Source organism: Mustela erminea, chromosome 11 (assembly GCF_009829155.1).
Source record: "Mustela erminea isolate mMusErm1 chromosome 11, mMusErm1.Pri, whole genome shotgun sequence".
Taxonomy (NCBI): Eukaryota; Metazoa; Chordata; class Mammalia; order Carnivora; family Mustelidae; genus Mustela; species Mustela erminea.
Genome location: NC_045624.1, coordinates 39983454 through 40000010, shown reverse-complemented (window position 1 = coordinate 40000010; position 16557 = coordinate 39983454). Strand labels below are relative to the sequence as shown.

Sequence of the window (16557 nt, the reverse complement as noted above, 5' to 3'; positions counted from 1 at the left end):
ATTCTGTAATATTGATAGTATAATTTCTATTATACAAACAGGGAACTGAGCTCAGGGAGATTGAATAAATAGCTTAAAGATGAAATTGGTAATAGCATCAGAATTCAAATATGGTTGTATTCAGCTGCAAAACCAATAGTTTTCCTATTATTTTCTGCATGGCTCTTGTTTCAGTCCCCATATCCAACCCCCTACCACCTACCCCAGACCTGGATTTCTAGATTTTCCTCTGAGATACAGTGAGGAGTAGGTTTTATGCCATTGTTTTGGTGGCAAATGTTGGTGGGGACACTTTCTATTCTCTGAGAGACCACGAGTGTGGCAGGACATGTATTATTATCCTCTTTAATACTGAGAGGGCTAATACTTTGAACTAAAAAGAGATTTATACAGTATTTAATAAGTGGCAGAGCTGGGACTGAGGCTCAGGCTATTTTTCTCTTACATCACTTAAATGACTACACTTAATCACAGCAATTGCAAGAATGACAATGTGCATTTTTGGTAATAGAACTAGCCAGTTAACTTGACTCCAAAGGACTGTATTTTCCATAAGGCTCTAGGAGAATCTAAACAAAAGAACGGTAGTCCTTGAATTACAATAAAATAATTAAAAATATCTTGTGAGAAGAGAGTTACTATGCAGTCTTACTAAGTTCTAGAGTGTAAGATTTATAACAGGATTCTTCAATAACTTGGAACTCTTGGTAACTAATTGCTGGTTACATAACTTCTTAAACATTCAAGTTATAGAATAATCCAAAAAGAAGCCAAGAAAACATGAATTTACCCAAATAATCTCGAAGAAATCAATTTCCAATGAACATTTTTTTAATGTACAGATGTAGTCCAAGGAATCAAGAATTTACTTTTCTTTGTGCTTTGATCTGCCAATTTTTAAAAAAGATTTTATTTATTTATTTGACAGACAGAGAACACAACTAGGCAGAGAGGCAGACAGAGAGAGAGGAGGAAGCAGGCTCCCCGCTGAGCAGAGAGCCCAACGTGGGGGCTTGATCCCAGGACCCTGAGACCATGACCTGAGTGGAAGGCAGAGGCTTAACCCACTGAGCCACACAGGCACACTTTGATCTGCCATTTTTGTAGCAAGTAATGTTGCGCCATGGTTGGTTCCTCTGATGTGTAGAAACAGGATGTAAGTTGTTACCTTATTTGCAGTGGCTTGCCATTTATCTCTGTCTCAAGCATTAGGAGTTTCGCAAAACTCAGTGAGTCCTGATTTGGGTTAGTTTTATCCTCATGAATGCTAAAAGATGAGGTTTCTTTCCTGAGCATTATTTATCTTACCCCAAGTTCTTCAAAACATGTTATTACAAGAATTTTTCATTATTGATGTATTTCAGTTTTTTTTTAATTTTTATTTTTTTTAAAAGACTTCTAGATGTGGAGGAAAAGAATGAGAGATTGAGATTTATGGGGTAGCTGCACAGTGTCTAGCCCCATGCTGGGTGCTTTACATAATTTGTCTCTTTATTGGTCCCATATTACAGATGAGGAAATAATGGCATTTTTATTAATGCAAACTGAAGAGGACTCTAACTTTTATGTTGTTGTTATCATACACTGATGGGCTCAAAATTTGGATATTTCCTCTGGTTCTTTTCTATTAGAACATATTTCCTACATTAGATACTTAAACGTGTCTGTTGCCAAGCAGTATCAACATATACGTTGACTGCAGAACTTCTAAGTTTCAAATCTACATAATCCACCCTCTAAAACAAGATAATTTTCTTTTGCCCAGCGTTCCCAGAAAGAGTCCAGAAGTTCTTGGGGGGCCTAGGTGGTTCAGGTGGTTAAGCAACCAACTCTTAATTTTGGCTCAGGTCATGATCTCAGGATCATGTCGGCTCTGTGCGCAGGTAGGAGACTGTTTCTCTTCCTCTCCCTTTGCCCCTCCACATGTTCTCTCTCTCTCTCTCAAATAAATAAATATTTAAAAAAAAAAAAAACTAAATTATGTGAAAAAAATTTTAAATATTTAAACAAAAAAGTAAATTTAAAAAAAGAGAAAGAGTCCTGAAATTCTTTCCAACTGGACCATCTTGGGTCATATATCCGTCTTGAACCAATAACTGTGATTAGGTGTGATTTAGGGAATGAAATGTTCAGTTTAGTTAACCTTAGACTAGGATTATAGAGTCCCATCTTTGGAGTTGGATATGCAGTCAACTTCTTCAGAATGACAAAGATTCTGAAATGGAAAAGGTGGGTTTTCGGGAAGGCAGAACTAGAATTTCAGGCGGCAGGCAAATGCAACCATCCACATTATTCATTCTTTCAATGAATCATGTAGACAACAAACTGTCTTCCTAAGGACCATGGGGAAGACTATAAAAAAAATTAAACGTAATTCCCTCCTGAGGTGTCTATATGTTTATTATGGGGAGGGAGGAACTAAATTAATAACTAGAATAAAACTTTAAATGATAAGAAACAAAAGCAGTAAAAGGTGGGAAAGAAAATTACTTTCCTGGAGGAATAACAGAAAATTCTCGAAAGACTTGGAACATGACTTAGAACATAAAGGACGAGTTGGCCATGTGTGATATGTTGCTGGGAGAAATCAGGATACAGGAAAAAATAAGCTTTTTTAGAGAATAGGATGAACACAAAGATTAGAATAAATAATAGCCAGGGCTTTGGTAGAAATGTAGCACCCTGAAGAAAAAATATTACCCTATTTCACTGTTTTATTTGGGATTTGTTTCTTAATAAAGATGGTCAAAAAATAAGCATGTGGATGAAAGTATAATTTCTTGTTGGCTGAAAAGTAGTAAATTCTGTATTCTTTAGTGAATTAGTTCTACTGTTCAGAAAGCCAGTGTACTGCAAATTATATTTCTTTGTTTAAATAGTTCCCTTCTTAAGAATTTTTCTTTTCTTTTCTTTCCTTTTTTTTTTTTTTTTTTTTTAAGGAGAGAGCAAGCAAGTGAGCATGAGCAGTGGGTGGAGAGGGTCAGAGGGAGAAGGAGAGAGAGAATCTTAAACAGACTCCATGTCTGGTGCAGAGCCCAAAGCAAGGCTTGATCTCACAACCCTAATATCATGACCTGAGGCAAAATCAAGAGCTGGATGCTTGACTGACTGAACCACTCAGACGCCCCAAGAATTTCTATTTCTGAATGAAATCTCAACTTTACTTATTTGCTTGTATCTCATATGTTATAAAAGAGGATGTAAAGTTGTTGAACTCAAGCCATGTATCCAAACATTAAAGTGAAGGCCTTCCCTTATAGACTGGAGATTGATAAAGTGCTTCCCATAGGGCCCAGGGTGTTATAAACATTTACTAGAGTCTAGCCCTATATAAGGTGCTCCAGAAGATTTGTGGAAGGCTCCCTAGCCAGTGAGTCTCCATTTTCCATGGTGGATGTGATTCAAAGGGAATAAGGACATGTCCAAACCATGGGGTGTCTGGTTCTAGAGGCACCTTCCTAATTATGTGTCTGACTATGGTTAACATCTATGTCATTTCTTAAACACAGAGAAACCCTGAGCAGGGAATGTGACCAGAAAATGTAGATTGAGGCCTCGTGAGAAGGAGAAGCTGCTTTCAAATCTATGAAAGGGAAAAGCTATGTTTCTTTCCTCTAGTCTAGAGCATATGGTCTAAAATAGAACCAATAAAAAGAGAAATACAAATATATGTCACCTTCCTTCTCCCCTAATTAAGTAGATTGAGGACCTCTCTGAACAACCAGGCCTAGATAATTAAAGTCTACACAGAGTTTGTACATTTGCTGATCGATGTGCTCAGGCTGTAATGAAGACAACGGTGCTGTTCATTAAACAAACCTTTCCAAGTTTGTTGTCTGTCTTTCATGGCTCATATGAGTCCATCTCTGGACATTTCCTATTTTCTCCTTCTCTCCCTTACTCTGTCTACGAAACCCTTTCTATCCTTTAATTCCATTTCAAAAGCAGCCTCTCCTGTGAAGCCTTTCTGGGTTTCTCCTTCTCCCACTTTGGCTTGTTCTCTCACTACTCTGCTCTCAAGACACTCTCTCCTTCTACCTTCATGTATATCTACTACATATGTCTCCTTCCTTTATAGATGATAAGCTGCTTGAGGGCAGGATGATGTTTTATTTTTACTGCTCATTCATTACTATATAATCTTTATACACCTCTTGGAAAAACATATACATCTCAGATAAAGTTGTTTAAAGGTAAAATACACCAGGAAATAGGTCTTTGCTCTCATAGCTTTGCAATGTATTGCTTCTTCTCTTTGAGATGAAATCGAAAGTTGAAAGTTGCCATCATTAAAAGGTTATACCTAGTAAGGGAAATGAGAAGCCTTAAGTTCAACAAATATTCAACAAAATATTCCATGTTTACTACGGATCTAGTGTCATTCTAGTAAGAGACTAATAGTCATGATCGCTGCCCTCATGGGAGATTCCTGTCTAGTGAGGGGAAAGATCAATCAATATACAAAATAACAGGCACATTTACAGTTAAGACATTGTATTAAATGTTATGAAGAAAGGGAATGGTGATTTGGGATAAAATAAAAGTTTTGGAGAAAATGAGAGTTAGAAATTCATTTCTGCTGATGAGCCTTGATGGGAAGTAAATGGAAGGACAATGCGCATTCATGGAAATTCTTGACAAAGCCTCTCTTAGGCAAAGGAAACATGACATTTGCCCTAAACAGGAATGAGAGAGGAATTGACTCTAGAACCTCATCCACATAAGTGTGGATTCTTCTGAGATAATAAGGGTGATAGAGAATATGAAAATACTTCAAGGTTTTAAGTTTCAAATGCCCACTCAAAGCATGGAATTTGGAGATACAATACCTCAAGCAGAGTTCAGATTCACAAAACTCTTCTATTTTAGGTTTTCCTGATAGGTTTTGTGGGAGACATTACAGGGACATGAAGAATAAGCTTTACTATTTGTAAACAGGGACTTCTACTACTTTTCTCCCTCTGTCTTCACAAAGACGTTTCCTCTTCTCCAGCTTCTCCACTGCATGTCTTTTTTAAGTACTATAATCATTGGATGTAGGGCCCACATGGATAATCTCATCTTGAGATCCCCAATTACATCTACAAAGATTCTTTTTTAAAAAAAATTTTTTTTAAGATTTTTTTTTAAATTTATTTATTTGACAGAGAGAGATCAAAGCAGGCAGAGAGGCAGGCAGAGAGAGAGGAAGGGAAGCAGGCTCCCTGCTGAGCAGAGAGCCTGATGTGGGGCTTGATCCCAGGACCTGAGCCGAAGGCAGAGGCTTAACCCACTGAGCCACCGAGGCGCCCCTACAAAGATTCTTTTATCAAATAAAATCACACTCCGGGCCCCTCGGTGACTCAGTTGGTTAAGTGTCTGCCTTTGGCTCAGGTCATAATCCCTGAGTCCTGGGATCGAGCCCCACATTGCGCTCCCTGCTTGGCAGGGAGTCTGCTTCTCCTTCTGGCCTTCACCTTACTTGTGTGCACTCTCTCTCTCTCTCAATCTCATTCTTTCTCAAGTAAATAAATAAAGTCTTTAAAAAAAAAAAAACACACTCATAGGTTTGGAAGATTAAGATTTAGATATCTATCTTTGGGGGTTAGCCACCATTCAATTCCACTACACCATCCCACTCAGAAAATATGGGAAAGACAAGGCATTTCTGCTCTCATTGTACATAGCAGTTGTAGCTATAAATAAATAAATATGGAACATTAATAGCAATACTGGCATGTCATCTGAGATGAAAAAACATCATCCAGGGGAAGATATTTAAGGCAAGTCAATGACACCAGTTTGAGATCTCCAGCGAATGCCACCTTTCCCTTTCAGACAGTCTTGGAACTTTAAGGTCTAAGTCCTTTTTGAATATTCTATTTTAAGGCCCTTCAAGACTGAAGTTAATTCTGTGGATAGAATCCAGAGAAGCTGCTGATTTGGTACCGGGTAGCTTTAAGAAGATGAAATGTGAATCAGAAAGCCCACAAGAAATGCCTTTGGCTGCTTGGCAACCAGGACTATTGTAGGTAGTTCCGTCGTTTGAGCCTAAGGTGGAAGTGTGCAGGAGCAAAGAGATGGAGTAAAAGATGACAGCAAAACCCATGTCTTTGGTAAATCACAGAATCTCAAGATTGGTTATCAATCATAATTTGACCATCAGATTCAGTGATGAATTTTCTGAACAACAATCTGCCAAGGAGTTTTCTGATCCATATTTGGATATCTGGTGCCTCTTCCTTCATCCAGAATTCTTAGTAGCTTCTTCTTCTTTAATGTGGATTTTACCCTCTGTTTAATAGACAAACTGGTCCTCATCTTCCTGTGTAAAGGACTAAAATGCTCCTAATGGCTTAGTTCCTCTCTTCAAAAATATTGAAACTTACCCTTTGCCACATATATCAGAGAGTCATGAGTCACTGTTGTAAGAAGGGCATAAACCATCTAATCTTTGAGCTTACCTTGGCCATGGTTAGAATGTGCAGTTCAGGGGCAGCTGGATAGCAAACCAAGAACAAAGAAGCTGAGGATTAGATGGGAAACTGACCTACTCTGGGGATTTCAGTAGGGCACTATTTCAGCCTCTGTAGGACAGGACAGGGAATGCACTTTGAAATAAACTTTGCATAAGGCAAAGCTTGAATCCCTCCAGGGATTCCATTAGAAATAAGTCAAGGATGAAGAGAGGTAGGAGCAGCCCTTAGGAACAGGAACCAATGGGAATAATTGAGGAAGCAGACCCTAGAGAACTTGCGAGTCAGGCTGGAACCAGTATCTGAGAAGCTGACTGGTCCTGGGAGGGTCAATGATCAGAAAGCTACAACAAAATAAATAGAGGGCATTGAGTGAAAGAAAGGGGTGCCAAAACGAGGAGAAGTAGATGGGGTTCAGGGAGGCTCAAAATCTAGGGAGGCTGGGGGGTGAACCAGCAAAAGAGCAGTCAGAGGCAAGATTGGCATGACTCGAGCCTCGCACTCCTAGAAGAGGGCTGTGCCCCAGCTGTTCAGCTCTTTATCCAGAGACTCCTGGATGAAGGGCAGCAGACACTTGGAGATACCAGCCCCTTGTGCCTATCAATAGCTACAGATGGTCTTTCCTGGGACAGATCTCTCTGGGGTTGAGCAGCTGGCCAAGACCTACCATAACAATCTCTCAGTATGATTTTCAATCTCAAAAAGGTGGGGGGAGGTTGAGGACTTAATAGTTCAAAAAGCGAAAAGGAATTAAGAAAGGGGCTCAAGAATCTGACTTTAGGACAAATTAAATTTTGGTAGTTAAATTTTTTTTTTTAAAGATTTTATTTATTTATCGGGGGGGGGGGGGGAGAGCGAGCACAGGCAGACAGAATGGCAGGCAGAGGCAGAGGGAGAAGCAGGCTCCCTGCTGAGCAAGGAGCCTGATGTGGGACTCGATCCCAGGACGCTGGGATCATCACCTGAGCCGAAGGCAGCTGCTTAACCAACTGAGCCACCCAGGCGTCCCTTGGTAGTTAAATTTTAATGCAGTTTTTTTTTCTATTTTATTGCAATCTGATGAACTGATTCTCAAACATTTATTGACTTTAGAGAACATGGGGTGGACCTATTTTAATTACTTCTCTAAGTCTTCTGCTAGTATTCATTTAATTGTCTTTAAATATTCTGGTCACGAGACACACACAAGTGCACTGGCAAAACAAAGCAGACATGGAATGTCCACTTTTTTGTCCAGGAGGACTTCTGTACTACTGCAACCCAGTGAAGTGACACTCCGTATCTGGGCTTCCATGCTGCCACATCTCAGCTGAGTGACCTTGGGAAAGTTACTTAACTCTCTTGAGTCTCAAATTTCTTTTATTTTCTTCCTTCCTTCCTTTTTTCCCTTTCCCTTTCTTTTTTCCTTTCCTTTCCTTTCTTTCCTTTCCTTTTCCATCTGTCCTTCCTTCCTTCATTCCTTCCTCTTCTTTCTCTTCTCTCTTTCTTTCTTCCTAGATTTATTTGAGAGTGAGAGAAAGCGCATGCACAGGGGTAAGGGCAGAGGGAGAGGGAGAGAACGCTCAACCCGACTGCCTCCTGAGTGCAGAGCCCTGGGTAGGGCTTGATCCCAGGACCCTGAGATCACTACTTGAGCCAGAATCAAGAATCGGCTGCTTAGCCAACTGAGTCACCCCCTGAGGCTCCATTTCTTCATCTGATATTTGCAATAAAAAGTACCCATGCCCTAGACTTCTTGGGAGGATTATAAGTAATGTATGTGAAATTTCCATCATAGTGCCAAGAATGGAGGCAGGGCAGCTATCATTACCAGCAAACTGTGTTGAATAGACATGCTCACTGTTGATAAGAAAGCATAAATTCAGAGGTACCTGGGACTAAAGAAGGGAGAAGGGTGAGCTATTTAGCTAATTTCTGGCTTCATTTCAGGGGGAAAGGATGGGTATGAAACATGGGGAAAAACTGAGATAAGAGTGATAAGTGCTAAGAAGAAAATGACTGGGGTAGTGCTTGTTCTCTCATACTGAATGAATCTGCCCACAGTCCCATCTGTTCAGAGTGCAGCAGGAGGAGTGAATGAAGGAATGGAGTGGGAAGCAAAGAAGAATAAAGCGTAAGGTCAAAGGGACCAGGCCTTTTATCATGGGCCTGGCCGGGTCCTCCACTGGCACTGTGGCCACTGAGCTGTCTAACCAGGGACCTGTGAGTGACACTTCTTTCCTCTGCTCCCAACCGGAAAGCAGTCCATTGCTTAGCACCACTGACTCTTTCTTCATTCTTTTGTCTTGTCAATAATTATTCTCAGTCAATAATGAGGCTCAGTTCAGATAATTTCTTTTTCTAATTAATGACTTTATTGAGATATGATCCCTAAACCACAAAATTCACTATTTTAAATTGTACAATTCAGTCAGTTTTAGTATATTCACAGAGATGCATGCAGTTCCTCTTTTAAGTAATCTGAGAAAGGAACACTATAGTGTATATCGATTATGATTTCAGATGTGTCTGGACTTGTTTCCTTTTTAAATTTATATATTTACCATGTTTCTTAGTTTGCTTTACTTTTTCCTTCTTCTTTTGCTTAGATTTATTGGCTTTACTGAATTTCATTTTCCCTTCTTATAATTTATAAGCCATACCAATTTCTACTCACCAAGTGACCATTCTTAATTTTCATCAACAATTTAAATTCACATTTTTTGGTTTCTCCAAGCTGAGAGTCTTTGATTTTGTTTACTTTGGGGGCAAATTCCCTGAAGTAGTACCAACTTGCACCAATCTTTATGATATTTAAACTTAATCAGCACAATAGCCTGCTAATGGCATATCTTGCCCTCCTCTGATCTTTTCTGCAGTAAAACCTAAACACAGCTTTTGAAATTGAAATACTAAATGGCATTTTATATTTTAAAATTTGCATCTCTTATAATTTTCAGGATAAAATAAGAAATCCTCAGAGTGGCAACATGCTATGTATTTGGCACATTTCATCTACATCTACAGACATTCACCTGTGTTCTACTCCTTTACCTAATGTTCCAGGTATATAAAACTATAGGTAATTCTCTGAACATGCATCCATACTTTTTCTCCAACTTGTCTATACCTGGAGTACTCTATCTCTCCTTCTCTGCATCTGGAACTTCAAAGCATCCTTTAAGTTCCAGCACCAGTTATGTGCCCAAGAATTACTCTATTGCCACTACATTCTGATGTGTTCACTCTCCACTGTCTTTTAATTATTCCCCTTTCTGAATTATTTTGGCATTTTTTATGTACCTATAGATGTTGTAAATAATTTATTTACCTCTTCCTCCCTTATCAGACAAAAAGAGATTTAAATGCAGGGATGTGTTTTGTTTGTCTTAGAATTTTCACTGTGTGCTATACAGAAGATGCAATGACATGACTTATTTAATAACAAAATGAAAAATCCCAAGTCGATTATAGCTACTTTTCTGTTTAGAAATAAGGGACCTAAGGTATTATGCACTCATGAGGACATGGACTGCTTACTGCCATTTGGTAGGACTCTACAAATTTCTTAGGACTCTCACTTTGTAGACTGGTCTCTGTTGTTGGCTCTACCATGGATTCCTTATAAAACAACTACAGAAGCCACTTCCATGCCTCACATCTGATATTAAGATCGTCCTAGGGCCAGGGTCAATGACCACTGAGGCCCAAGCAAGTTTATGGGCAAAGCATTGGGAAGGAAACTGCCAAGACACAGACAAATAGCCCCCAGCCAAACCACAGGCTAAGCTGAGAAGCTCTGCAGTACCTAGGCTGAGGTCAGAACAGAATAATGAAGAAATCATTCAGGCAGGATGGGGGAGTCTTGGTGCTCTGGTGGCAGAGAGGCTAGACAGAGAATTACAAAAGCCAGTAGGAAGGATCTAGCATGGCACACTAAGAAGTTTACACATCTCTAAGAGACAATGGGAGACCAGGGGAAGTTTTTTAAGAGACATAAAATCATTTATCATAGAATTTGGACTTCAGCCTCAGTGTCTAGCTGTACATTTGGTTTCTATAGAGAGAAGAAACCCAGAGGTTTGAAAAATAATATTGTAGGAAAGGTATGAAGGTCTATAAATCCAGGGCAAAGGATGAGGGTGAGGAAATGGAGGTAGTGGTGGGCTACCTTCAAGGGATACCTTGAAACAGAAGTTGGGGTTAGATTGCAAAGGGCTTATAAGACATGGTGGGTGCCAAAGGAACTAAAAAAGGATTTTAAGCAGGGCAATCAAAGAGCACAGAGGGAAACTGAATTTGCATCCAGTTTGCTGAGCTTCAGGGGTTAGTCACAAAGAAGAGAACCCTGCCAAGGCAAGGTGGTTCATGGAGAAATAGGAAGACAGTTCCGCTCCCTTAGGAGAGTTTGCTCTGGGTCTATAGTTTATTTCTGGGATCTGACATCAGTTACTGGATTAGATCCAAAGGGGCTATATCAAGAATACGTTTAATAAAGTCAAGGTGGTTTTTCACCACTATTTCACCCTTTCCATTATTAAAAAATAATTGGGGCACCTGGTTGGCTCCGTTGGTTAAGCATTTGACTCTTGATTTCAGCTCAGGTCATGATCTCAAGGTCATCTTGAGCCCCACTTTGGCTCCATGCTGAGTGTGGAACCAGCTTAAGATTCTCTCTCTCTCTCTGCCCTAACTCTACATGTACATGTGCAGCCCCCCTAAAAAACAACAACAAAACAAAAATAAAAACAAAAACCACCATGTTACTTCTGAACAGGTTGTTAATTGCAAGTTGTCTGCTTTAGCTGGTTTAAGCGGAAGGTATCTATATTCTGTAATATCTTACAAAGTATCTTGGAATGTCTGGAACCAGGCTTGGTTGTTACAGAGAGATCACAGCAGTTTATAAGAATGAAAGAGGATTTGAGACAGATGATATGCAACTGATTATACCTTTTTCTTTCAGAAGTCAGTCCAGATTCTAGTTCAATAGCTAGAGAAAATGGTGGACAGAACTTATGATGGCACATTCACCCCTAATTCAGATACAAACACAATATAACTACATGTTTACTTAGGAGAACTACTTTTCAAAGGGGAAAATAATAGACAAATACAGAGATTAGACATTATATATAACATGAAGCAATCTTTTAAGTGGGTCATATGGAACTTCTATTCCATGCCCACAAAAGCAGGGCTTCCCTGGGGTCAGGTTATTATATATTTTTTTTAATTAGTTTTATCAAGAAGTAAGTTATATGCAAGAAAATTCAACAATTTTAAGTGTGCAATTTGACAAATAACTAGAATTGTAATCAACATGATATAAAACAGTCCATCCCTCCATAAATTCTCCCATATCCCTTTGAAGTCAATCCCTTCCCCTGCAATGTAGGCCCTGGGCTAGACTGATCTTCTGTCTCAGTAATTTTGATTTTCTAGAAAAAGAAATTATACAATATGTAGTTTTTAGTGGCTAGCATCTTTTATTTAGCACAATGTTTCTTAACTTTTAAAATTATCTCCCTCATAAAGAGCCTTTTTAAGCCATTTGTTCCCTGTTTTCCCCCTCCTTATGAAATTTTAATACCACAGATATACTCTGTCTGTTTATGTACTTATGTATATGTTTTAAACATAGAAATTGAGGGGTTTTTTCACACCTCAAGAACACACTTTTGAGAATACGTGATTTACATGTATGCAAGTATAATGCTTTTGTGATTCATCAGTGATTCATTTTTGTTGCTGGGTAATTTTGATTATATGAAGAGACATTCATGAAGTAAGTAAAACTAATTGCAAATGTGTTACAAAGGTACCACGAATATAATTCAACTACTGTTCTTCCTCAAATTAGATCCTCAGCCTCCCTGTTGTCAGTAAGCAGATTTCTGATCCCACAATTGCTGAAGTTAGAAATCTACGAGTGACTGAGATACCTTCTTTCCCTTTGTTTCCCCATACACAATCCATTGAATTCTGTTAATTTCACCTCTAGATTCTCCCTCTTTTTTTTTTTTTAAGATTTTATTCATTAAAGAGAGGGAGGATGAGTTGGGGTAGGCAAAGGAACAAGCAGACTCCCCACACTGAGCACGGAACCCGATTCTGGGCTCAATGTGGGGCTAGATGCGTTGTTTGATTCCAGGACTCTAAGACCATGACCCAGTCAAACAAAGTGAGATGCTCAACTGACTGAGCCACCCAGGTGCCCCACCTCTACAATATTTCTTGAATCTGGTCTCAAGGGATCAGATTTTGCTATGACCCAGAACATTCTAGACATGGAAGGATTTTTTAATTGTAAAAGAAATGGAAAGTCACTGAAGGGATTTAAATAAGAAAATGAAAGGATTTGATCAGTGTAATTAAAAGATTACTAAATCTTTCACTTAATAAATAATAAATTAGAATGTGGATAATAAGTTAGAAGGGACCAAGACTATTTAGGGAAAGGATATTTCCAGAGGAAAAACGATAGCGGCTCTTTTATGAATTTGAGGGTGTGGGAATAGGAGAATTGGGAGATGTGCTGCATTTTCAGTGGGACCCATGAAAACTTAGCCAAGGTCTCACTGCTAGATGAAAACAAAACTATGACAAGAAATTCAAATATACACTCCTATTGATTGTTGCTTAGCTAATTTTCTTTGGCCAAATTAATCAGTATTCTAAATGAGTTATGTATATTCTTAAATCATTTGCTGATGAGTTGAAAGGAATTAGAGAATTAGAATCACACTTAAAAAAAATTTTGTGTACTTAATACACACATCCGACTTTCCTTCCATGTCATAGTCCCCCCCCCCCACTGGCTGTCGCAGTACTAGTATCCATATATCAGCTTCATATGGTCTGCAATCTAGTTTTATGCAAACTGTTTTTTAAAAGATTTTATTTATTTGAGAGAGAGAGCACCCTGGGACCATGACTTGAGCTGAGGGCAGTCCCACTGAGCCACCCAGGCATCCCTAGGCAAACTGTTTTGACTACGTATGTACAAACACACAAACACAAACACACAATCTCTCTCTCACACACACACACACACACACACACACACGTGTCTCTGGGGGCCTCTCGATGAGGTCTTTAACTTATTAATGCTTCAGAATCAATAACTGACTATGTTTTCAGTCTCAATTATACAGATATGCATATGACATAGTCTTTATTCTTAAGATACATAAAGTTTACATCATGTAAATAGATAAATGACAAAATCACATTGCTAGTGCTAAGAAGGAGATAAGAACAAAGCTCTGGAAATTTGTCAGTTACATTGGTGTTTTGTCTCTTCCAGGTGACTTCTGAAGTATGGCTCACCACAATGTTTCATCCTGCAGTCCTATACTGACACCCCATTTAACCAGGCTCTACTTCCTTGTACTCATTGGAGGGCTGGCGGGCGTCATCTCCATTTTGTTCCTGCTGGTGAATATGAACACCCGATCTGTAACTACCACAGCAGTTGTTAACCTGGTGGTGGTCCACAGCGTTTTTCTGCTGACAGTGCCTTTTCGCTTGACATACCTCATCAAGCAAACTTGGATATTTGGGCTGCCCTTCTGCAAATTTGTGAGTGCCATGCTACACATCCATATGTACCTCACGTTCCTGTTCTACGTGGTGATCTTGGTCATTCGGTACCTCATCTTCTTCAAGCACAAGGACAAAGTGGAATTCTACAGAAAGCTGCACGCCGTGGCTGCCAGTACCGGCATGTGGCTGCTGGTGATTGTCATCGTGGTACCTGTGTTTGCGTCTCAGTATGGAACTCACCAGGTGTATGACGAGCAACACTGTTTCAAATTCCACAAAGAGCTTGATCGTGTATATGTGCGAGTTATCAACTATATGATAGTTACTGCTGTCATAGCCACTGCAGTGGTTCTCCTCGTCTTCCAGATCTTCATCATCATGTCAATGGTGCGGAAGCTAGGCCACTCCTTACTATCCCACCAGGAGTTCTGGGCCCAGCTGAAAAACCTATTTTTTATAGGAGTCATCTTTGTTTGCTTCCTTCCCTACCACTTCTTTAGGATCTATTACTTGTACACGGTGGCACACTCACGTGACTGTAATGATACTGCTGCATTTTATAATGAAATCTTCTTGAGTGTAACAGCAATTAGCTGCTTTGATTTGTTGCTCTTTGTTCTTGGAGGAAGCCGCTGTAAGCAAAAGATAATTGACCTACGGAATTGCCTCTTGTGCCGTTAGCCACAAACTTCAGTATTCAGAACTCTTTTATACTGGGAGTAGTAATGGGCATAGAGAGGTAGGAAGGGTTATTTCATTACTTGATTAAAGCCATGCCGTAATGCAGCCAATCAAAAGGACTATAAAATGTCAGAGCGTTCATTCCAGTCCTTATTTAATCCCTACAACCTCTAAATGATGCATATAGAAAAACTAGTGATGTTCAGTCCACCTGGAGTTGCAATACTGCATTATTTTCCTATATAAAAAGTCTACTTGGCCCATCTGGGCACCATAGGTCTAATGGTTTCTGAGCTTTACCAGCTTAGTTTAGTTTCATCAGTTTGAAACATGACCTTATTTGGGCTTTGGATTAGATTCAGCCCTCTAGTTCTTTTCATTCCACTTAACCTGAGGTAAATGAGCCCTGGCAATAAATCAGCCCCAAAGATACAAACACCAGTTTGCTGATGAGATAAGATATCTATTCAACTCCCACCCTGACAAACAAGATAAAGGGGGAGATCAGGAAGAAACTTTTCTAGATTATCATAATTTTGGTGGGAAGTTACTTATCTAAAGAGAAACATGTCCTTATGACCTTCTGCTTTAACAAGGTTATCCAGATTAGTTGAGAGGTCAAGTTTAAGGACATGGGATCAACATCCTCAATAACTCTAAAAATCATTTAAATCTTACTAAACTAAACAATGTAACTAAAATGTTACTAAATAATCTATAATGTAATAATGTAACTAAATTAATAACAATGTAACTAAGATCATTTCAATCTTACTAAATAAGGGTGAAACGATAAGTTCCTGACCAATATGCTGCCAGGCACGAAAATGAGTTCCTGAGGGAAGTGATTACATTTTTCCCTTTCCGCTTTTTGAAAAATCTTTACATGTCTTAGGCCAGTTAATTTAGATTTACCTTGGAAACAGAATGTTATACTCTTTACAGTTTCCTTCTCCCCTTAAGGTTATGAATACTTAAATAAATGGAAACAATATTCTTAAAAAAAGAACTTTTGAGAAATATATAAAACAATTAATTTAGACTATGAGATTGGTTAGACTACTAAGTTGATACATAGGCTTGTGGGCTTTTTCCCTTCCTGCCCATATTTCTACTATTTCCCCCAAAGTTTCACAATTTTGAAACTTTACAAGGAACCAATCCAGTTTTATATCTAATGCTTCAGAACTAAAGCAATTTATGATAAGAATAGAATAGAATGAATTAATGTAAAAAAAAATTTTTCCCAGAAAAATGAAGGATCAGAATTTAAAGACTTTTTTTCTTAATTTGTTATAATCTATGGATCTATAAATTTACCAGATGGATAAGAAATATCCCTGGGTTTCTCTAATCACGAAAATTGTTGAGTCATAGAAATTAATTTAGAGGAAGAAAGCAGGGCGCCTGGGTGGCTCAGTGGGTTAGGCCGCTGCCTTCGGCTCGGGTCATGGTCTCAGGGTCCTGGGATCGAGTCCCGCATCGGGCTCTCTGCTCAGCGGGGGGCCTGCTTCCCCCTCTCTCTCTCTCTGCCTGCCTCTCTGCCTACTTGTGATCTCTGTCTGTCAAATAAATAAATAAAATCTTTAAAAAAAAAAAAAAAAAAAAAAAAAAAAAAAAAAAAAAAAAAAAATAGAGGAAGAAAGCAACAACATGCTGCACAGACTTGTTCCCAAAATTTTCCTGTTTTAAAATTTATGTACTTTTTTCTTTTTTAAGTTATATTTCCCTAATTTTTATTTGTCTTCTTTTCCCATTGTTTCTTAGTTTTTTTCTTCTCATTTTGACTTATAACATTTGTAAGAAAATTTCTAAGACCTATGAAAATTTTAAGAAATTTGTTTTACCCATAATAAGAAAATAGTAAAATATAATTAAAAAAATAGTATAGAAT

The 16557-nt window shown here is 38.7% G+C and overlaps 1 protein-coding gene and 1 long non-coding RNA gene across 5 annotated transcripts in view; one reads left to right on the top strand and one right to left on the bottom strand.

The window, feature by feature from the left end:
* LOC116569060 (probable G-protein coupled receptor 141) overlaps window positions 1-15462 on the top strand; it is a 51602-nt gene extending 36140 nt beyond the window's left edge. For 2 of the 4 annotated variants that reach the window (XM_032305026.1, XM_032305023.1), the window contains one exon: window positions 13744-15462. In XM_032305026.1, coding sequence (XP_032160917.1) covers window positions 13758-14663 — 906 coding nt within the window. In that variant the 5' untranslated portion in view covers window positions 13744-13757 and the 3' untranslated portion in view covers window positions 14664-15462. Of the gene's footprint in view, window positions 1-5868; window positions 5953-8528; window positions 8658-13743 lie in introns of those variants that run through there. The other 2 variants (XM_032305024.1, XM_032305025.1) reach the window with 2 other exon arrangements.
* LOC116569062 overlaps window positions 1-16557 on the bottom strand; it is a 161512-nt gene that overhangs the window by 127795 nt on the left and 17160 nt on the right. The gene's annotated exons all lie outside the window — the stretch shown is intronic.